This window comes from Rattus norvegicus, chromosome 16, assembly GCF_036323735.1.
Source record: "Rattus norvegicus strain BN/NHsdMcwi chromosome 16, GRCr8, whole genome shotgun sequence".
Taxonomy (NCBI): Eukaryota; Metazoa; Chordata; class Mammalia; order Rodentia; family Muridae; genus Rattus; species Rattus norvegicus.
This window is the reverse complement of record NC_086034.1, coordinates 81,236,007-81,259,625: the sequence shown is the minus strand read 5'-3', so window position 1 is coordinate 81,259,625 and position 23,619 is coordinate 81,236,007. Positions and strand designations below refer to the sequence as shown.

Below are 23,619 nucleotides of genomic sequence, written 5' to 3'. Positions count from 1 at the left end.
TCATGTGCTAATCTAACTGAAACTCCTAATCGTTTGTATAACAATTAAAGGGAACTTGGGTTTGGCAAAACCTCTGTCCCTGTGAAAGTCTCTCATGAATTCAAACACAATTTCTTTTTTACCACCTCACGTGTATTTAAAAAGATAGCTAGGTGAGAGGGGACGTGGGTATACCAGATGTCTTTGATCATAAATATCCCTTGACAGTTATTTGCGAAGGGCTTATCACCATCTCTGCTGAAGTTTAAATAAACAGGCACAGATTACAGTGCTCACAAATGTTTGTGGACCTTTGCAGGGAGGAAAGAGCAACATGCCTTAGGAACTAAGGCAAGACTTCAGTACTCAGTATGGAGACATCAGCAAGGTGTGGCCTGTGTAGGCTCTGTGGCAATGTTGCCTGCTGCCTTTGCAGAGGCAAGATCCTGGTTTGGGTGATAACTTCTAGAAGAACCCTTTTCTCCGTCCTGTAGAAAATCTAAAAGACTCTGGGATGAGACGTTTAGGAACCGTTGTTTTGTTAATTATTGTTTTTTTTTCTCTATCAGAAATAAAAATGAAGCGATCTTCTTTAATGGAGTAGTTTTGCTTTGAACTTGTCAAAAGAATCCTGGGGTCTGTTTGCATGGAAATGGCCAACTGTAGCAGGTCATACCAGGGTAGGCTTTAAGGAAAAAAAAAAAACCCACTATGAGTATTTTGCCTGCATATGTGTATATGTACCATGTGTGTGGGTGATACACTTGGAGGTCAGATGAGGTACACTTGGTCCCCTGAAACAGGAGTGATATCCACCAAATGAGAGCTAGAAGCCAAGCAAATCCAGGCCTCTGGAAGAACAGTCACTGCTCATAATTTACTTAGCCATCCCTCCGGCACACCAGAACATTCTTTTGTGCCATGGACTGTGCTGGAGAATGGCTAAGTGTTCCCACACAGCACTCACTCCATTCATTTTTTTTAAACAGGTGATGTTCAGATTCCAGGACCTCCCACCAATGTCCAGGCTTCAGAGGTCAGCAGAAACTACGTTGTCCTCAGCTGGGATCCTCCTTCTCCCCGTGGCAAGGAGCCCTTAATGTACTTCATTGAGAAGGTATTCAGGCCAAGCTCCCAAGAAGGCAGCTCTCGGGCAGCTACCTTGATTTCTGTCCTTTACTTAGGGGCTGTGGGTCCATTGGTCCCCATAGAGTCTGATCCCTGTTGTGTAAGAGGAGGTTAAGTGGAGAGCAGAGGTGAGACCTGCTTGGGGGCAGGTCTCCCACAGGGACCTGCTCTGGCATGGGGACTTGTAGGACCTGAGCTTTGTCACCTGTGTTACAGTGCTGTCGCTCAGCTGTTTGGTTCTGATGTCCTCATGGTTTAGGGAGGATTAGAGTCTGCACACCTGCACTGCCTTCCAGTTCTCCCAAGGATGACAGGTTTTCCGAGAAACCCAGATCGAGGCTCAGTGTTTGCATGCAAGTCATGCGGCCACTGGGTAGAGATCTTGTAGAGGGAACTGTAGGTTTGACCAGTTTGAGGCTTCACCTGGATATATCTAAAGACAAATGCATTGGACATTACAGCCCAGTACACACACACATACATACATGCACACAAACACATGCATGCACACACTCACACACAAATATACACAGCCAAGCACACACACACACACATATACACATACAAAAATACACACAGGCATGCATACACACATACACACACACATACACGTGCATGCATGTACACATTTGCACACAAATATACACATAGCCAAGCACACACACACACACATAAACACACACATACATGTACTATATGCATACAAATATACACACAGGCACATACACACACACACACACGCACACGCACATGCACACACACACACAGAGTCACACTGGACTTTGTAAGATATAGCATTCTACCTTATAACACATATTCTCTCTTAGTTTTTATGAACTTGGACACCAAGTTTAACAAGATGATATAATTCCCCAAAGGCCTTTACTCAATGAACTAGCTCCATGGTCTAGACAATGCGAACTCACCATTTCATTACCTAGGCCCTTGGGAAAGCATAGGTCATGTCACGCCACCACCATGAGTAGCTGAAGAATGGCAAATTTCTAACTGAATTATGACTCATTGAGAGGTACTGAAAAGTTTCTTTAATTACCTTCTCACTCACCATTATGAGACCCTGACCTCCTGTCCTGTTCCCCCTGCAGTCGGCAGTTGGGAGTGGCAGCTGGCAGAGGGTCAATGCCCAGACAGCAGTGAGATCTCCTCGGTATGCTGTCTTTGACTTGGCGGAAGGGAAGTCCTATGTGTTCCGGGTTTTGTCAGCCAATAAGCATGGCCTGAGTGACCCATCAGAGATAACACCACCTATTCAGGCTCAGGACATGATTGGTAAGTTATGACATATAACCAGACTCCATAACAGGCTGAAAATACGGCATCGCCGGCACCACTTCAGTGAGAGAATGAAGATGCTGGAATGCCACGTGCGTGACCTTGTACACGGTCAGAAGTGCATTTAGAAGGGATGAAGGGCTGTTCCAAGTTGTGGTCAGCACTCAGCATTTCCCCAAAGGCCTCTCTTCTTATCAAAAAACCAACAAGTGGTCTGTTAGTATGTTCATTGAGATGAGTCTCACTATGTAGGTAGCCCTGCCTAGCTTTAAACTGATAGTAATTGTCCTGAGTCTCCTGAGTGCTGGGATTAGATGCACGATACCACCACACACAGTAACACAGTGAAGGGTCAAAATGTAGGTTCAGCCCATGGCCAACCCTATACATATGGCAGTTTCTTGCTCATCTGGTTTGAAGACCACACTCAGAAAGTTTCATTTACAGGTCACAGGAACTTGAAATTGCAGTCCACCCCAAAGCATAGCCCTCTCACCAGGCCTCCTGAACCCTAAAAGCCTTTGCACGGGATGAACCTGGGGGTGGACATTCTCATTCTGAGCACCAGGGCACTTCTAGCCTCTCTCTCTCTCTCCTTTGTACCACATCTTTTTTTTTTTTTTTTTTTTGAAAAAGTTGAAAATTCCTTAAGTTTTAATTCCTGGTGTCACTACCACAATTTCCAGGGCAGTGTACCTGACGTAATGAAAAGAAAAAATACAAAGCGACAACAGGTAAAAGACCTCAGGAATGTACATCTTATTGTCACTACATTGCATCTATCAACAGCTGCACTCTTTGCAAACTGTGGCTGTGAGCGTCCTGAACAAGAAGGACTTCTTGTTTAAGCTGCAGTGACTTTTCTGACTATGGATCATCGTTCCTTCTGTGGCAGATTTTACAGTTCCTCTCATGCATATGGGATGACTGTCTCAAAGTAACCTGCAGCTTTCCTGACAACTCCTTGCTCTCTCTCCTGCTAAGAGCTGTAGCCCATTTCTGTTTAATTTTAAAAACCTTCTGCTACCATAGCCACCACTTCCACCTCCAGATCCATAGCCACCACCACAGGGACTGCCTGAGCTTCTTCCACCAAAACTGTCCCCCTTCATGAGTCCATATGTTGATTGTTGCTGTCCACTATAATTCCAAAGTCATTATAGTTCCCACCACCATAGTTACCTCCACCAAAATCCCCTCCTTCATTGTAACCATCAAATCCTCCTCCTCCACCATCACATCCGCCATCTTGGTTTCCATATCCTGGTCCCCCACCTCCATATCCTCCTCTACTACTGTAACAGGACCACCACTGTAGCTGCCCCCATCACCTCCAAACCCATGATATCCACCATGATCACCTCCATAACTGCCTCTGCTGCCTCTGCCTCCACCACCATAGCCCCCTCTTCCACCAAAGTTTCCTCCTTGACCAAAGTTTCCTCCGCCACCTCCAAAGTTTCCTCCATGTCCCATAAAGTTACCAGATCTACCTCCATGACCTCTCTGTGATGGAGCAGACTGCATCTCTTGTTTAGAAAGGGCCCCTTTCACCTCACACTTATGCCTGTTAATAGTGCTGTATTTCTGAACAACAATTTTATCAACTCTATCATGGTCATCAAAAGTTACAAAAGCAAGTCCTCTCTTTTTCCCACTCTGCTGGTCTTTCATAACTTCTATGGTTTCACTCTTGCTGTACTTTTCAAAGTAGTCTCTCAGATTATACTTTTCACATCTTCTTTGTATCTTCTATAATATCACCAGCAAAAATTTTCTTCACCTTTCAATGGGCCCCAGGCTTTACAGAATCCTCTCTAGAAACATCTCTCTCTGGTTCCACCACACGTCCATCAACCTTGTGTGGCTGGGCACACTCTGCATCCACCTCTTCAACACAAGAGTAGGTCACAAAACAAAAGCCACAGAACATTTGTTTGGGATCTCTTGTTACCATCCTGTCTGTAAGTGTGCCCCATTTCTCAAAATGTTCTCTTAAGCTGTCGTCTGTGGTTTCAAAGCTCAGGACACCAATTATCAGCTTCCTCGGCTGTTCTGGTTCCTTGGGATCACCATGTTGAGACCCAACTTGCCTCTTCCAACTCAAGTTCAATATGGGACCAAGAGCCTTTGTCCAAGGTCTTAAGAAAGCTGGGGATGACAATGAGCTGGTGTTGTAGATGAAGGCCCAGACTACCTTTAGATCCTCTTTGGGTTGTCACCCATTTTCTCCCAGGCACTTAGAACTCAAATCCAGGACCACAGGTACACACATCTGTAGTCTCTGAGGAGAGGCCTTTATTCTTCTGTATTTATTTTATGACACTTTTTTCTTTACTTAATGACACATGTATGAAGCGACAATAATTAACAACCACAGGACATGTGTGTTGGCTGGTCTTACGTAAACTTGGCACACCAAGTAGAGTTATTCGAAAGGAGGGAGCCTCAACTGAAAAAAACACGACTATGAGAACCAGCTGCAGGCCAGTTTTTTAGTTAGTGATTGATGGGGAGGGCCCAGTCCATTATGGGTGGCACCATCCATGTGCTGGTGGTCCTGGGTTCTACAGGAAAGCAGGCTGAGCAAGCCAAGGGAAGCAAGCCAGCAAGAAGCACCTCTCTATGGCCACTGTATCAGCTCTTGCCTCAGGTTATTTCCCTGTTAGAGTTCCCATTCTTACGTCCATGGATGATAAAAAGAAGTATGTGGAAATATAAAACACATAAACTCTTTCCTCCCCAACTTGCCTTTTTTTGGTCACGGTGTTTCATCGCGGCAATAAGATCCCTAACTAAGACAGCATATACTGAGGTAGTTGGCTCTGGAATGGTTGGTGATACCAGAGAGGATCTTTGACCACAGCCTATGGGGTCTGGGGAGATGATAAGATGGTCACACTGTGATTCAACTGAGTACTCTTGTAGAGTCCCCAGAAGAGATTACCAGTTGTCTTATTTCAAACATGGCCCTCGAGCAAAGCCTTCATGCACTAGAACCTCTGTCAGCCCTATGAAATTGATGATTTCCCAGTGGTAATTCCTTTCCTGGCAGTCAGGTGATCCGGAAAGATGCCCAAGTCCCACAACTCCACCTAGAACTCACTCCCTTGTAGAATATTAAACCTGGCGTTTACTCCCTGGGGACAAGGTAGCTCTCCAGAATGGCTCACACTCTTGTCTTGTCTCCCACCCTCTGATTTCTCCTTCAGTGGTTCCCTCTGCACCTGGCCGGGTGCTTGCTTCCAGGAATACAAAGACATCTGTCGTGGTCCAGTGGGACAGACCAAAGCATGAAGAAGACCTGCTGGGCTACTATGTGGACTGCTGTGTGGCGGGAACAAACATGTGGGAACCATGTAACCATAAACCCATTGGATATAACAGGTGACTTCCTCCATCACCCAGCAACCAACCTTCTGTCACAGAGGCACGGCACTGGACACAGTGGGTCTCCTGGAGCTTGAGCGACCACAGTAGAATGCCAACAGTCCCTCCCCTTTAGATATCTTCCCTTTGTTTAGTCACTTGTTGGGGTATGACATTCCAAAGTACTGACTTGGCCTGGGTAGGTCACATCATTGAGAAAACTTGTCTATCGATAAAAACAACCTTTTTCTATTATTATTATTATTATTATTATCATCATCATCATCATCATCATCATCATCATCGTCATCATATAAATGTATAGTATGCAATGTCACAATAAAATATGTACATAATATATAACAATAACTATCATTTAAATTTGATTTATGTGGGGTCAGAGAGACACCTCAGTACTTGCCACACTGCAGGGTAAATCCTACTTTGCTCACATAAGGGCAGATTTGTCCTTTAGCCCCGGACAGGCTTGGGATAGGGAATGCTGACCCTGGTTGAGCAGTGCAAGGGAGACCCGTGTCTTCTGCAGTGGGAAGCCAGAGTATTTACGTTTTTGTTTTTGTTTTTGTTTTTGTTTGTTTGTTTGTTTTTTTTGCCCAGGACACATAGGTTGTCTGGGTTTGCACTTCCTACAACACATGTTCCACTGGCCTGTGTCACGGTGGCTGCTATGGAGGCCATCAGCGGCACCTCTACCATCTTTACTCAAAAACGACCCTTTTAAAAAGGCATAATTTTAAAATGCAATCGTATAAACAAATAACAGCTAGAGAGTCAATCCGTATACACTGTCAGCAACTGGAGAAAGATGCATCAGAGGAAGAGACCCGGGGCATCGTCAGGGAGGGGTTTGCACGACATTGATACATTGTATTGACTGTAGAGTTGTAACAGCTGCTGATGCTCCCTGAACAGAAGCTGCGGTCCGCAAGGCAGGTGGGCCAAGGCTTATCTGTTGTTTTCCACGTGACGCTCATGGCAGCTCTGTGAGGACTGGGCATCCCTGCTCCCCAGGAGAGAAAACACGGCCTTGTAGGTGTCAAGGAACATGACAAGGGACATATGGTCTGGCCGGTGTCAAAGCCAGCGCTCAGCCTGTGTGGATTTGAGATCCTAGCCTCTACCCGCTGCAGAATACCTGCCCTGCATCCAGTTGCGATACACAGACCTCCTGGGTGTCAGGAGACAGATGGCGCAGCAGAGCTTCAGTCTAGAGAGGCTCCGGATGTAAGACCTTAGGCAGGAAGGATCTCAGACTCTCACACCAAGTGCAGTATGATCAATATTGTTGGCTTACTTTCTTACTCTATCGAATTCAATTATGACACTGAAAACAAGGGTGGATGTGTATAGTTTACTGGAAAAGTAACCTTGTCTTTAGACCAAGTGAGAAATGTTGTGATGAACCCCCAATTACACCTATTTCAGTTGTAGGAAGCAGGAAGCTGGGGCTTGTGCTGTGTGACTCTTGATCCTGTTCCTCAGGTTCGTGGTACACGGCTTAACCACCGGTGAGCAGTACATCTTCCGGGTTAAGGCTGTGAATGCCGTGGGGACCAGCGAGAACTCCCAGGAGTCAGAGGTCATCAAGGTCCAGGCAGCCCTCAGTACGTAGCTCACGGGCTCTCCTGTCTCTGTTTAAGGCTATGATTTCTGCATGGATAGACACTTGCCACACCGAAATCTAAACAAAGGTGGCAGAGGTGGGGGTGGGGCTTGTTAACAATGGGAGTATGGCAACACCATGCCAATTAAATACGGAAGACATCACAATAATGTCTGTACTCCACATGTCCTCCTTGAAAATATTTGCTCGGACCAAACACATGTGGCTTTCGTGGCACTTCCTGGCCCTATCTATGAATATTTAAAATGTCTATTATTTTGATCCAGTTTTTCTGTACATGTCTGTGGGGTGTGTGTGTGTGTGTGTGTGTGTGTGTGTGTGTGCGCGCGTGCATGCGCATGTGCGCTTGTGCATCTACAAGTGCATGAGAATGTGGAGGCCCGAGATGTCGTCCATTTTATTTTGGGGGCAGAGTTTCCTCACTGAAGCCAGAGCTTGCAGACAGGGCTAGCTTGGTGATCCAGCTTGCTCCAGAGATCCTGAGTCTCTGCCCTTTGAGCGGTGCCAGGACCTTGTTGCTGTCCCTAGACGAGGTGATCTATGACAGGTGCTGTTGTAGCTTTTTTGTCGAGCTCACTCTGTTCCTGAACAGAAGCAGGAGCGACACTTTAAAATACGAATGCCACAGCTGCATATTCCATTATAACATTATCTTTTTATTCTCAAGAGATATGGTCAGGCTTTTATTTTGAACTCCAGATAATTTTATCACATTTCTAGAAGTTAGGGTTTTCCTCCTGCAAAAGTGACTTTTATTCTCCTGATATAATTATCATCTTCGAGGCTTCTTGCCTTCCTGTACTGTCCTAGGCCTCACCCTGGACGCTTCTAGCCTCCATATAGTGTACTCTAGTCCTACGATGTTTTCAGCTCTTTCTGAACTCTGGCTGGCTGGTTCAACTCAGCTTTTCTGACTTAAAACACCTCTCCGAGCTGACTGATTCAATCTGGCTTCTCCTGAGTTTCTCGGCTTGGTCTCATATTCACTTTAGCAATCTGTTCGAATCTTCTGGCTCCTTCTCACTCTCTAGTTCATTCTGTCTTCCCTGGTGCCTGGCTTGTTCTCTCTCTGCAATCCGTGTCTCTATAACTATCCTGGTAAACTGCCCTCTCTCTCCTCTCCTCGGCATGTCTCCCTCTGTTGCCTCTCTTTCCTCTCTCTTCTCCTGAGAGTTGGGCCGGTCCTATTCAGTCAAATCTTCTCTGATTCATCACTTTGTCTGCCACTCAATTAGATGTCACTTTCAACAAGGATGCTTCCTTCTGCAAACTAACCTTACCTTCAGTGTTTGGGATTAAAGGTGTGTGCTAAGGGTGAGCCACACCACAGCTAGAAACAGTTTTTTTCCCAGTAAACAATACAATCTCCATGTTCACGGTGTGATCAAATATCCTGCAACACCCTCCTGGCAACATTATTCCTGGGATCCCTTTATTTATTTTTCATTATTTTTGAGACTGGATCTCTCTATGTAGCCCTGGCTCACCTAGAACTCACTATATAGTTCAGGCTGGCCTTGAGCTCACAGAGATCCACCTGTCTCTGCCTTCCACATGCTGGGATTAAAGGCCTGTATGTACTATGGGCCTCCCGAGGACAGTCTGAGGGCTGTGGAACTCGGCTGAGGACTAACTCCCAGATGAGCCAGGACTAGAGAACATCTGGTTCTGATTTCTACCTCTCTGCCCTCCCCAAAAGGATTCACATTCTTCCTTACTTGCCTCTTATCTAACGCAGGAAGCCAGAGGCTTGTGTTTGCTCTCAGTGGGAATTCCTGGCTTCTGTCTCCACAGATGATGAACCAGGTTCCTCAGAGAGAGAGAGGGATGCAGGGGCATACTCCTAAGCTTGTTGGGGAAGGTGATATGATGGCCAAAAGGGGAAACATGAGCTACGTACCCACATTGAGCAGATGTTTTCATCCCTGAACTTAGAACACACACAGTGGATTGTGCTGCCCCCTTCTGGCCACACAATGATTGTTCTTCACACAGGCAGATTGGAGGCTCTATTTGTTTAGCCTCAGGCACTGGGGTTGGGGTGGGGTGTGGGGGCACCTACTGTCTCCACGTCTGCAACAGGCTTAAACGAGTTCCTGTCCTATTGTCAAGATATTGGCCATGGCATTTAGAAAGAGCCACGAATGCAGACGAAAGAGTCAGGCCCTTTAAAGGAAGCAGGGACCACAGGCAGTGACAGTTAAGGGGGAAGGTGTGTCCTTGGGACTGCTGCCTGTGCCTTGTTCTCCTGTGACTCCAGAGCCGACCGCTTGGTGACTTGTCTCGCTTCTGTGTTCTTGCAGCTGTCCCCTCTCATCCCTACGGGATTACCCTTCTCAACTGTGACGGTCACTCCATGACCCTGGGCTGGAAAGTGCCCAAGTTCAGCGGCGGCTCTGCCATCATAGGTTACTACCTGGACAAGCGGGAAGTGCATCATAAGAACTGGCACGAGATCAACTCTTCGCCTGTCAAAGAGAGGATCTTAACGGTTGGTTTCGTTTGTGCCTCTGCTTCTGCCTAGGCATTTTGGCTGGACTCCTTCGCTCAGGGTTTCAGAGTTCAGTGGATTTGGGGCCCCTTGATCCTGAAGAACTAGTAGTTTAAAAAAATCCTAGACGTAAGAGGGTATGGTGTTTTGGAATAACATAGATCTTGGGAATCTAAGAAGCAGTAAAGAGGTCGTGTCATAATCGAGCGATTTCATAGTTGGTTAATGAACGGCCCTGGTTGGCAGGAAGGACGCTTTCCATACTAGAAGCAGAGCCTGGCGCTTGGGGAAGGATCTAGCCCAGCAAATGCCAAGGAGAGGGCACTCAGCTCTTTGTTGATAAGTTGATAAGATGATAACCACCCTTTCCTAGAAATCCCAATGGTTCCCATCTCCCACCCCCATGCACATCACACTCAGATACAGAGGACCAAATGCAGATGTAAGCCCTTGACTGTGATTTCAATTTTCTGAGCCGTAGACTTCTCATCTGAGGAGTGATGAATGAATTCATCTCAACCCCAACACATAAAGGCTGATCAGAGCAGACACAATGGAGAATGAGAATTTGGGAAGAGTCCTTAGCAGTTAAATATGTCTTAGAAGTTTCTGCTTTATGATATGCTTTATATATACTATATATACATATATAACATGCTTCATGTTTATAATGTAATTATATAATATAGTATACTTTACCTTTTATTATAATTAAATAATATGATAAATTTTATCTTTATAATATAATATATTTATCCTTATAATGTGATGTAACATACTTTATAATATAATATACCTTATCTTTATAATATACTTATATAATATACTTTTTCTTATAGTATTTTTATATAATATAGTACGTACTATCTTTATAATATAATTATATAATGTAAAATAATATAATGTAATTATGTGTCATTTAAACTATATTTACACACATATAGGTTATGGTGTATTGTGACTTAAACTCAGATTTGGTGTGACAATATTCACCCTTAGCCTCCAGTGGCTCCTTACTGGACCTGTGTCCCTGGCAGAACGGGCTTCCCACTCTGTGTGAGATGCTCTATCCTCCGGGGAGTAAAGCAGTCTAACCACCAAGGTCTCACTTTGGAAATCCATATTCTGACCTGGATATGGCTTTCATCCTACCAAGCTGCTGAGTCAAAGGCTTTTCTTTAGTGTCTTGCCCATGACTGGCAGAGACCCCAAAGCTCAGTGAGGACTGAAGGCCACAGCCACTTGAAAACCATGACCACTCAGCAAGCATTTGAACATTCAGAGTAGATTTCGTGGTGACTACAGGTGGCAGGTTCAGCGACTGCAACTGATAGGTTATCCTGCCATTACTTAGCCAGACTGGAGTCACGGCTCACACTAACCCCTTGCTCCATTCCACCAGGCAGAGGCTGAGTAGGGCTTGAAGCTGGCCCCCTCACACCACCTTTGCTCTTTGTGGGCATTGCCTCCTCTCTCAGCTCAGCTCCTTACCTGTCCAGAGGTGACCACATCAGTCTGGTAGACTGAGGATGAGCCATCATGGAGTTGAGCGCATGACTGTGGTATACGTACTAGGTGTAGAGCCGGCCTCTTGGAGTAACGAGTACTCTGATTTTCCAGCATTGTCCGTTCCGCTTACATTTCTCTTCGCATACTCATCATGAGTCCTCCTTTGCCCCTGTGTGTTGTGACGCAGCCATCAGTCCTAATATTAACTAAAAACAAAATGCACGCAGGTGGAAGGTTTGACTGAAGGCTCCTTGTATGAGTTCAAAATCGCTGCTACCAACCTGGCTGGGATCGGGCAGCCATCGGATCCCAGTGAGCACTTCAAGTGTGAGGCCTGGACAGCCCCAGAACCTGGTGAGACAGTCTGCAGAGTGATGTGTGAATGTGAGGCTGATATATGTGATGTGTGTCGGGGAAGCCCCTGCCAAAGCAGCAGGGGAATCACTAGAATGGTGGGGATGCGCAGCCCAGGCCAGGGTGCGGAGTCCCTGGAGTGATGGGGTGGGTGCCCCCTTCAGGCTGCAGGGTCTCTGGAGTGGCGATGATGGTCATTAGGTTTGGCTGAGTTTTCCACTGCTGCTCAGATTCGGTGACTTTTCAGGTCCCGCCTATGACTTGACGTTCTGTGAGGTCCGAGACACATCTCTGGTCATACTGTGGAAAGCCCCGGTGTACTCCGGCAGCAGTCCTGTTTCTGGATATTTTGTGGATTTTAAGGAAGAGGATTCTGGGGAGTGGAAGACCACCAGCGAGGCAGCAACTCCAAATCGCTACTTAAAGGTAAGGGTTTGTCGTGTTTTTGATTCTGTAGCAAACTGGCCAGAAGTCTCTGGGAGAGCCTCTTTAGATACCATGGAGACCACCATTATACAGAGCAGGAGCAGGAAGCTCCAATAGAGGGCAGCAAAGCGCCTTGAGGAGGTGGACACTTGAACTCACACATATGTACACTTGTATGTATAAATTTTACAGACATAGGCACCTTCACAGTCTCATACACATGTGTGCACATGCATCATGCCTCCACTGTCAGTATACACACGTGTACACACGTGTACACACAGATAGAAGTCCACACATGCACATATGCACACCTGCACTCTCACATGCATTCACACATATGCACAAATATACACACGAACTCACATGCACATGTATTGCACTGTCATATACATATACCTGCATAGTGCACTCACACATATGCACTTGTATGCATGTAGGTACATGTATACATACTTGCATTTATACACATACACATAATTTCACACCAGCACTCACACACACATACACTTGCACTATGACACATACACACATAGGCACACATGCACACACACTTGTATACTTGTGCTCAAGTGCATGCTCATATAGACACATGTAAACTTGAACTCACCCATGTACACATATGCGTAGGATGCATGCCTGTGCCTACACATGTGCACATGTGCACACTCACATCATTTCACACATGCACACCAGTATGCTCATACACATATATGTGCATACACACCTGCACTTGCATGCACACACAACTGCACTCACACATCCATAGGAGCACACATGCACACGCACGTGCACACACACACACACACACACAATGTAAATTAGTTTATCCTCATTTTCCAAGTATTTAGCTTTAACCCTTTACCTTTCCTAGTCACTGGGTCAGTTGTGACAGTGCCTTTGAGTCCCTGTCCTGCATGCTCTGGAGAGTGCGGTCACCTTTCCTTTCCTGACCCAGAAGTCTCTTGCTGTGGGTTAGACAGACATCTATGCACCCTTCTTTCAAGGAAGGTGGCATCTGTGCCAGGCAGTGAAGCTCACTGATAGAGAAGTGGGCAGCAGTGCTCTCTGCAGAGCAGTTTCATGGTGTAGTCTCCTTTGGATGGGGAAATGAATGCCTTAGAGCCCAGCCATGATATGGATGGCAGTGTACGCATGTAGAAGAGACCGGCTCCATTTTGGAATGTCTAAAGGATGATTTCCACAGCCAGAAACCACATTTCGAATAGTGTGTGGTCCTGGAGAATTGTGTTCAATATCATCCCCAGGCTGTAACCTTGTCAATAGCATTGAATTCTGCACTTCAGTGTTCAGAGGCACATGAATGCAGACAGACCCCAATCTGCTCATTGCTTCGTTGAGATTGGATCCTGTCAGCCCTGGCACATGTTTCTTCTGTTCTTTCAAGGTCTGTGACCTGCATCAAGGTAAGACCTATGTATTCAGAGTTCGAGCAGTGAATGCCAGTGGACCAGGGAAGCCGTCAGACACATCGGAGCCTGTGCTCGTGGAGGCCCGGCCAGGTGAGCCCCCATCTCTCAGCTGCTCAGCACAGCAGGTCACTGAGGGGAGTGCACACTCTCTGTGTGTATGTGTATGCATGTGCGGAAGCATGTTTAAATAGATGGCATTTAAATTAAAAAAACTTTGATAAGTTTATGCATGTATATGATGCATTTTAGTTATATACCCCATCACTGGCTTACCCCTCATTGAACTCCTTTTTTCCTTTCCTGTAAGTCCCCCAGATATGTTTAAAGCAGAACTTGTTTGACAAAAGAAGTAAAGTTGTCAGCTGCTGTGTGGGTGCTGGGAATCAAACCGACTCCTCTATAAGAGCAGCAAATGCTTTTAATGTCTGAGCCATTTTTCTACACTCCCCCCACCCCCACCATCTCTAGCTTCTAAGAGATTCTGAATGCCTGCTACCAAGGCAGGTATTCCCCTTGGTCAATGTGTACCACACAAATAGTAGCCCTTATTCTCCAGCAGACACAGAATAACTGAAGGAAGAAGGGAGGTGAGGGTGATGTGGAGTAGGGTAACCGTGACTGTCTAGGTCATGGTCTGGGGGTGAGGGAGTTACTCTGAGAGGTAGTCCAGGGGTTTCTGAAGTGCTGGAGAGGAAGCCAGCAGAAGCTTGAGGTTACAAGTGGCCGACCTTGTCAGCCAGCTCCCTGAGGAGGACACACGTATTGCCCTTCCTAGCCTCTCTGGTCAGCCTTGGGTAGATATGAAATAAAACTGATGATGTAACCAGTATAAAACAAGATTCCATTTGGCCTCTCTGGGAAAGGAACCCAGGGGACACTGTGTTCTCTCCCCTCCTCCCTGTCCCTTACAGGCACAAAGGAGATCAGTGCTGGTGTGGATGAGGAGGGCAACATCTACCTTGGGTTTGACTGCCAGGAAATGACAGACGCCTCGCAGTTCACCTGGTGCAAGGCCTATGAGGAGATCGCCGATGAGGAGCGGTTCGAGGTTCACACAGAGGGTGATCAGTAAGTTGCTGGCAAGTCAGAGGCTGTGAACCTGTTGGCTTCTGCAGAAACAAATGAATAATGCTCACCTGTCCTTTTCCTTTCAGCTCAAAGCTGTACTTCAAGAATCCAGATAAAATAGACATAGGGACATATTCTGTATCTGTAAGTGACACGGATGGTGTGTCTTCCAGCTTCGTTTTGGATGAGGAAGGTAATGTCTTCCTGACACAGGCTTGTCATTCTCAGCTTTGTCCCACTTTCAGAGACTGACTGATCAGTGTCTTAGTTAGGGTTTTATTGTCGTGAACAGAGACCATGACCAAGGCAACTCTTTTAAGGACAACATCTAGTTGGGGCCAGTTTACAGGTTCAGAGGTTCAGTCCCGTTATCAACAAAGTGGGGGCATGGCAGCATCAAGGCAGGCGTGGTGCAGGAGGAGCTGAGAGTTTTAAGTCTTCATCTGAAGGCTGCTAAGAGAAGACTGACTTCTAGGCAGCTAGGATGAGGGTCTTAAAGCCCATACCCACAGTGACACACCCACTCCAACAAGGCCACACCCACTCCAACAAGGCCACACCCACTCCAACAAGACCACACCCACTCCAACAAGTCCACACCCACTCCAACAAGGCCACACCCACTCCAACAAAGGCCACACCCACTCCAACAAGGCCACACCCACTCCAACAAGGCCACACCTACTCCAACAAAGCCACACCCACTCCAACAAGTCTGCACCCACTCCAACAAGGCCACACCCACTCCAACAAAGGCCACACCCACTCCAACAAGGCCACACCCACTCCAACAAGGCCACACCTACTCCAACAAAGCCACACCCACTCCAACAAGTCTGCACCCACTCCAACAAGGCCACACCCACTCCAACAAAGGCCACACCCACTCCAACAAGGCCACACTCACTCCAACAAGTCTACACCCACTCCAACAAGTCTACACCCACTCCAACAAAGGCCACACCCACTCCAATAAGGCCACACTCACTCCAACAAGTCTACACCCACTCCAACAAGGCCACACCCACTCCAACAAGGCCACACTCACTCCAACAAGGCCACACTCACTCCAACAAGTCTACACCCACTCCAACAAGGCCACACCCACTCCAACAAGTCCACACCCACTCCAACAAGTCCACACCCACTCCAACAAGTCTACACCCACTCCAACAAGGCCACACCCACTCCAACAAGGCCATACCCACTCCAACAAGGCCACACCCACTCCAACAAGGCCACACCCACTCCAACAAGGCCACACCTCCTAACAGTGCCACTCCCTGGGCCAGAGATATACAAACCCTCACAATCAGGAAGAAGGCTGAAGACATAGGGAGTGCTCCTGAGTCAGAATTATTTTAGAAATTTAACAAATCTGACTGAGGGCCTTTCTTGCTACCTTTTTTTTTGTCTGGGAAAGTATCACGCAAGGGAAGCAGAACTTACCTTTACAAGGGTCTCACTGTTTCAATAGGGACCATGCCTGAGACTACAGTGTGGGTTCACTCCCACCTCTCAATATGTCCCACAGAGGAGTTATCTTCCTACATGTGAACTTGGGGAGACACCATTATCCCACACACTGTGTGAAAAGTGGGGCACATGAGCACCTGAGAGGAGGGCATCAGTGACATGCTGATGGCTCCACAAATCTAGTTCAGTTTTTGGTTAAATTTTACCAAACTCAGACAGACTGAGTAAGACATGCCCAACAACAGCAGAGGCTTGGCCCTGCCACTCCTTAAGCGGTGCACAAAAGGAGCTTTGCTATCTGCCTTTGAGGGCTCTGTCTTTGCATGCACAAGAAGCAGTCATACATTTCTCTGTGGCTTACACAGGGCAGCTTTATGTAGTGGCAAAGGATGAAACTCCCAGCATGCTTTATAGCACTGGTGACCAAAGCAAGACCCCAGGGTTCCAGGTGTAGCTAGAATGGGTGATGCACATCCTTGCTAGGTGGTGTCACTGGAAACAGAGGTCCTCGTGACCAAGTCAATGGTCCTGTGGAGTTTGCTGTTGATTGGGAAGAGTTTAGTGCAAAGGAATGCTCCCATATGCCCACCACATTTATGAATTCTGGCTTCATGAGAGACAAGGAGGAGGGGGGAGAAGAAGATAGGAAGAAGGGGAGGAGAAGGAGAGACATCTTGGGATTTCAGCTTTTCTGGCCCTGCCTAGGGTTTCCTTAGGAGCCATTCTGCTCCTGCCCTGTTGCAAGTTGCCCCAATGAGGGTTTGAATCAGAGAACTTCACCTTATCTGAATAAAGTCTTGGCAAGGGAAGAAATTCACTAGCCCCAGAATGTTACCAGGAGCAGAGCCAGGGCTATAAGGAGTGTTTCCTGTGTTAGAGAGAGTGGTGATCCCTGGGGAGTGTCCCTTTATCCACTCTGCAGATAATTCTTAATTTCAGGAGTGTCTACTGTGTTTTCTCCCACACTTCTGTGTCAGCCTCAACTGCCCCCTTAACAAATGGGTTCCATGGTGAGGACTGTGGCTAGAGCAGAGTACTAGCATGTTAAGCCCCTAATTTGTCCTTCTTCATTTGCACATCCTCAGAGCAAGTCTTGGTGATGTGAGACCCCAGTTCTTGCTTTACCTTGGTGCTGATCATAGATTTATGGATGCACACAGGTCAAAACTGATAATGTTTCTTTTCTTAATTTTAGAACTTGAGCGTTTGATGGCGTTGAGCAATGAGATAAAGAATCCCAGTAAGTAATCCCCCTGCTTCATACATGAATTTTCAGGAGGAGGGAGGACCTTCACTAGGCTTAGAGTGACCCACTTAGCAGAAATATCAGCTTTTGGTGGAGAAACTTAACTGTCTGTTCCTAATCCAAGCTGGTTGTCTAGCAAAGGTCACCTCACAGGGTCACTCCTCAACCTTTGACCTTGACTAGATAGCCATAGGAACTCATCAAACAGGAGACTTCATGCCTGATTTTTATGCCTTGTTGCCATGGTCCCAGGCATGAAAATACTCCATGACTTCTTTAAATGTTTAGGACCTGGAGTTGGTGTTGTCTTACAATATGGAACTAACTGCCTGAGGGGGATCTACTCACCTCTGACTTATGATTTCTCTTCCTCCTATAGCAATTCCTCTGAAATCAGAATTAGCATATGAGATTTTCGATAAGGGCCAGGTCCGATTCTGGCTCCAGGCAGAGCACCTCTCACCTGATGCCAACTTCCGGTTCATTATTAATGACAGAGAAGTTTCTGACAGTGAGGTAAGTTCCTGGATGTGAGCTATGGCTCACAGGGGCCTGGATTTTCTGGATTGAGAGTGCGCTAAATCTTTAGAGGAAACAGGGCTCACTTAGAAAGTTCTCTCGGTTAATGTAAATATCCATTTCCACCTTTTCTGAGTTCCAGAGACAGGAGTTCAGAAGGTTGACCAGATGGCTTGAGGTTGCAGTCCTCAAGGTGCTTAGAGATTCAGTCTTGGTTTGGTATGACTTAGGTTGACTTTAAAATCCAAATATGTTAAGATGAAAAAAAATGAGTATATTTTAGAGACTTGGAGTTTGAGTTTAGGGAAAGGTTCAGGATTAAAGGGGTTGTCTTGATGAATTAGTTTCTTTCTTCTTGATTGTAGTTCTGAAGGCTTATCAGTTTGCTCTATCCTGGAAAATGATCCCCTGTGTTCCTTCCAATGACAGCTCCCATTGGGGACACAGGAGAAAAAGGAGTCTCAGGGACATCTTGGTCCCCCCAGGCTGTTGCCTTGGTGTGCTGGATCTGATCTGGACAGAGAAAGGGATAGAGCTCTTGAAAACGCTTATTATGCTAAGATAAAACTACTCTGCCTTTGTTCTACTTTGTGTGTGTGTGTGTGTGTGTGTGTGTGTGTGTGTGTGTGTGTGTATGTGTGTGTGTGTGCATTCACTTGTGTAAGTGGGTGAGGTATGTTTTTGCATGGCACATATGTGATCAGATGAAAATCTCCAGTGTTTTCCCCCAGCCATCTTTAATTTCTTTGTTGAGCCAGAGTCTCTCCTGAGATTTCATCAGATAGGTCAGCCTAGCTGGCATCCAGGCTGCCAGAGATCTGCCTGTCTCTGCCTCCAATTTTTCTGTCTCTAGGCACGTGCCACCGCATTGAGCTTTTTGCATGGGTTCTGGGATCTGAACTTAGATCCTCGTGATTGTGATGCCCTTTACTGAGTGAGCCATCTTCCTATCCTTTTGATTATATGAAATGAATCTTAAAATTACTACAATCCTTATTTTTTGGCTGTGGAGCATTGGAGAAATTATTACTATGTTTAGGAGTATTTACCCTTGAGTAATTATGGCACAGTGGGGAGCCCAGTCATAGGACAATCTAATTTTTATGGGGTGTCTTTTATTCAGGGGTGGGGTTAGGCAAGTCATTGATTGGTGTATCTCTCTTTTCTCTAAATGCCCAGTGTAGTGGCATTTAACTACTTAGTTCTAAATCCCCCATTCAGTTGTTTAGCATACATGGATCAATCAATGAGAACCTACCCATGTTTGTGGACAGCCCACTCTCTTTCTAGAAGCTTTACTACATTCCATCAGCCTGGTTCTTATGTCTGGTGGTATTAGTAAAACCACCAGGTGAAGATTCTCGGTTGGGGATTTAGCTCAGTGGTAGAGCACTTGCCTAGCAAGCACAAGGTCCTGGGTTCGGTCCCCAGCTCCGGAAAAAAAAAAAAAGAAAAGTAAAAATGAGTACAAATTGAGGGGAATTTGAGTAAAATACATACAAGTTCCTAAGATATCCTAGAAGATTCTCAAACAGAAATCTTGGAATGTCGTGGTATCTAAGACCACACGATCCAGTCAGTTTGTCCCATGGGAGCCACGCCATGCTTTTAGAAAACGTATAGTGCGGGTCGATTCTGTGGGCTGCAAAATCCAAGCGAGTATGTGCTGTGTACAGGGCAGTACTGCCTGATCAGGGTAATTGCAGAAGTTTTCTCCGAGCAGAGATCATGCTAGGAAAAGAAGAGGAATATGGAGTAATTGCATAGTATTTGCTGAACATCCTTTGATTAACATTTCCTACCTGCTGCAGAGAGCTACATTGCTGCTTCCGAGCTAATCTTTTGGAGGAGGAATGAGTCATTCCACTTCTTTCACATCTTTAATTAGCAGCCCACAGGTGACTTTCACATTTGGAGACTGATGCCATTCTGTGAAAGTCACATAAAACCCTGTATTTATGGGGCTCATAAAAAAATCACAGAACTCCATCTTGCTGCATTGAGATGCCTAATTAGTTTCTAAAGCCTTCTCAGACACTGTAGGGCAGAGGAAGCTGAAGAGCCTACTGTGCCTTTAAGCGTCTGGTTGGTGGGAGTCATACCTGTGACTTCTTAACTAGTCAGAGTGCTTTCCAACAGTTCCAGGAACTTGTGGGAAATGGATGGTGATGTCATAGACACTGACCACTTGTTGAACAACCTGAATGTTGCTTTTTATATTCAGATGTCATCATTTGGAACTAGACAGTTCAGGGTAGGGGCCACTCACTGGGCTCTTGTTCTTCTATTCTGATATGGTGGTGACTCATTTCAGAATGAGGACACATTGTTTTCTCATAATCCCTGTCATTAACCTGTTCCAGAAGGCTCAACCTCAAAACGATTCTGCAGGCTTATGCTCCTTCATTTTGGCCTTTTCCAAGAACCTAGACATATCCATCTCCTCTTCTAATTCCCTTTGAAAAACTCAGTGATGTTACACAAGTACAGAATATGTGACGGACACATTCGAAAGAATATTTAGATTTCTTACCGAGTTGATATTTTTGCATGTTTAATGAGGATGAAAGCTTGGATGGGGTGGGATAGGTTTTAGCCATGTTCAACTCTCTACAGCTTTCGAGGCTGAAGTTCATAGCTGTGCACTGGGAAATTGCCTGTCCCTTTTCCCTTCCCAGTGGACACTAGTGTGGCTTTGGTTCTTGGTTCACCCAGAAGACTAATTGATAACTTTTCTTTCTGAGTCATCCAGATGTAATATCTGGTATGTCTTTTAGTCTTCTATTGCTAGAGGCACCATGACCAAGGCTAGTCTTATCAAAGAAAACAATGACTTGGGGCTCGTTTATAGTTTTAGAGGGTTAGCCCATGATCATCAAGGCAGGAAACAAACAGGCATGGCACTGGGGGAGTAATGGAGAGCTTTACATCCTTAACCATGGGCAATAGGGGGCAGGGATGGAGGTGGGGGTTGGGAGGGAAGGAGAAAACACTCCTCCAACGAGGCCACACCTCCTCCTAAACCTTCCCAAACAGTTTCACTCCCTGGTAACTAGAGCATTCAAACAAATGAGGTTTGGGGGGACCAGTCACCATGCGGTGTGGAGAACCAGTCTCGTCATGTCAGTCTCTGTATCTTTTACGGGTTCTAGACACACAGAATTAAATGCGACAGATCGACAGGCATGATTGAGATGGTCATGGATCGGTTTACTATTGAAAACGAAGGGACCTACACTGTGCAGATTCAAGATGGAAAAGCCAAGAATCAGTCTTCGCTGGTGCTCATTGGAGATGGTACGCCGGCGTGACCATTCCCAGTCGCCCACAGGATGCAACGGAAAGAAGACTCCTTCGCATGGAGAGAGGCAGATGTATTTCATATCTCTCTCTCTCTTTCTCTTTCTCTTTCTTGAATAGCATTCAGGGCTGTCCTAGAAGAGGCTGAATTTCAAAGGAAGGAATTTCTACGGAAACAAGGTAAGTGGCGGCTCGTGCATACAGCAGCACGGACTTTGTCATCTATCTTGAGCAGGCCCCGCATCTCACAACCGACTCTGAACATACTCAGAATGATCAAACGTTGCGTTATCATTTTTGCTGTGAAAGATAGGAGATGCCTCTGTCTTTAGCCCTCTCATCTTGCCTGTATTCTTTCTTGCTTCTAATCTTGGCTGATCCTGGATATCCTTGATTTTTGTATTCCCTGTTAACGAGGGTCATCGGTCCCTGATGAGGATCTGTCTAACCAGGCTCTGTACCGATCGCTGACTAACCCCTGTCCCCTGCAGTTGACAATCCTTCCCAACACCCTTCTTTCCACATGCCTCTGCCCGCCCCCTGTTAGTAACCTCACACAGAAGCTGTAGGAGCTCAGGTTAGCCAAATTCTCTGCCTACTTTAGCCTCGCGTTTGACAAGTCACATGGACGTCTCTGATCACCCCTATTACAATGTCCAGACCACTCCTTATTCTGTCCTGATTTCCCCACGGGTCTTAAAAATATATATTTTGAATCGAAATAGAATCACATCACTTTCTGTCCTCCCTTCCCTCCCTCCCAGCCAGGTACCCCTGACTGAGTACCTCCACAGGCTTTTAAACAAGGCACCAATCGAATTCTAGCCTTATAAAATGTATTAATGTGAAAGAAAAAAAATCAGTACATAAGTCTCAAAACTGCTTTATGTTTTTGTGTTGAATGAGAAAGTGGCTTTATTAGGCTATGCTTTGCTCCATGCTTATTTAGATAGAAACGACTGATACTTTCGAAAACCGTACCTGACTCCATCCATCTCTGATGGGAAATAACAGCATTTACAAAGTGGTGAGGTCACACTGCTCTGTCTACACCGTCTTCGCTGATCCCCTCACCTCGAAGATTTTATCACTACCCTACTCAGCGCTCAGTCAGACGCATGGCCCTGGAAAGCGAATGTGGTGATCTGGGTAGTGTGATTATCTACAGAGCGATAGATCCCATGCGTCAGCAAGGAGGGGAGCTGTGTATTCCCACTAGGAAGACGAGGCTCCAGGGAGACTCAGCTTGAAGGCAGGTCAGCTGCAGGACCGTGAGAAGTTCCTTAGCTTTATAGGGTACAGCAGGTTCCTTCAGTCAACTATGTTCCTATATCGAAATTTAACATGGAGATATATTTAAATATACGTGCCTATGTGTAGACAATATCTATTTGTCTGTAATGTAAATTCCTATTTTAGAACCTTCCCTTTTCCCACAGGCCCTCATTTTGCTGAGTATTTGCACTGGGATGTTACTGAAGAGTGTGAAGTTCGGCTTATCTGTAAGGTAAGAGGCCAGTAGGCTCTCCCTGTGCCTCACAGAGAGGCTGGTTAGGGAGCAGCTGTCGGCAATGAGGTTCTGATGTGGGTGTAGGAAGAAATGGACAGAGACTTCAGGGATCTAGTGAACCCTGCGGAACCCTGATGGTAAGTGCTTGCCCCTCCGCCTTCATAAAGCCTTCGTGTTGTGACATCCAAAGGAGAATCCAGGGAGGCAGGCTTACTGCAGCATTGACTTAGAGCGAGTCTGTGAGAAGGTGTGTCACGAGGAAATGCACCTGTAGCGATTGCCACACGACACTGTCAGGGACTAAAAGGCATGTTGGGGGAGCAGGTCCGTAAGTTTTATGTTAATAGTTCAGTAGCTAAAGAAGCTTGTTTCAAAGTTGTGTTTTACGCAAGTCGCTGCGAAAGAGCCAGGGATAAATGATGGTGGTGCATGGGTTTCCTTTGTCCTTAAACTACTTACACATTACCTGGAGCCCAAGTGGGATAGAGGAAAACAAGCAGGCCTTTGCAGCAAGGTGGGGCTCCATGGGGCAGGGTGAGAACTGGGTACAGGGAGTGAGATGACAGAGTTGGAACTGAATGGCACCCTTCACCACAGTCCGAAGGTAAAATGTCTCGTGCATTTTGTACAATAAGAAAGCCATAGAACTCTATCGAGAGGGCTGAGTCAGCGGGTAAGAAGGACTGGGTGTTGTGGTGGAGTCTGAAGTGTTGACATTTGGAAGCAAGAGGCTAGCCCTTTACTGAACGACGGGCTGTTTACATAGGCAGTATACCCTGGAAAAAACACCAGTTTTCAGAAATGATTACCATGCATGGAAAGGTGTGGACTTCTGTTGTGCATTTCTAGGCCTCTGCATTGTTTAAAGCTCAG

General features: G+C 46.1%; 1 protein-coding gene across 5 annotated transcripts in view; it reads left to right on the top strand.

Annotated features, from left to right (window-relative positions):
* Myom2 (myomesin 2) overlaps positions 1-23,619 on the top strand; it is a 72,559-nt gene that overhangs the window by 35,400 nt on the left and 13,540 nt on the right. For all 5 annotated transcript variants that reach the window (XM_039094595.2, XM_063275476.1, XM_063275477.1 and 2 more), the window contains exons 14-28: positions 969-1,096; positions 2,214-2,397; positions 5,613-5,787; positions 7,273-7,394; positions 9,718-9,905; positions 11,642-11,768; positions 12,016-12,194; positions 13,603-13,717; positions 14,539-14,695; positions 14,782-14,888; positions 17,367-17,411; positions 17,797-17,933; positions 21,089-21,233; positions 21,357-21,416; positions 22,676-22,743. In XM_039094595.2, the coding sequence (XP_038950523.2) occupies positions 969-1,096; positions 2,214-2,397; positions 5,613-5,787; positions 7,273-7,394; positions 9,718-9,905; positions 11,642-11,768; positions 12,016-12,194; positions 13,603-13,717; positions 14,539-14,695; positions 14,782-14,888; positions 17,367-17,411; positions 17,797-17,933; positions 21,089-21,233; positions 21,357-21,416; positions 22,676-22,743 (1,937 nt within the window). The remainder of the gene's footprint in view (positions 1-968; positions 1,097-2,213; positions 2,398-5,612; positions 5,788-7,272; positions 7,395-9,717; positions 9,906-11,641; positions 11,769-12,015; positions 12,195-13,602; positions 13,718-14,538; positions 14,696-14,781; positions 14,889-17,366; positions 17,412-17,796; positions 17,934-21,088; positions 21,234-21,356; positions 21,417-22,675; positions 22,744-23,619) is intronic.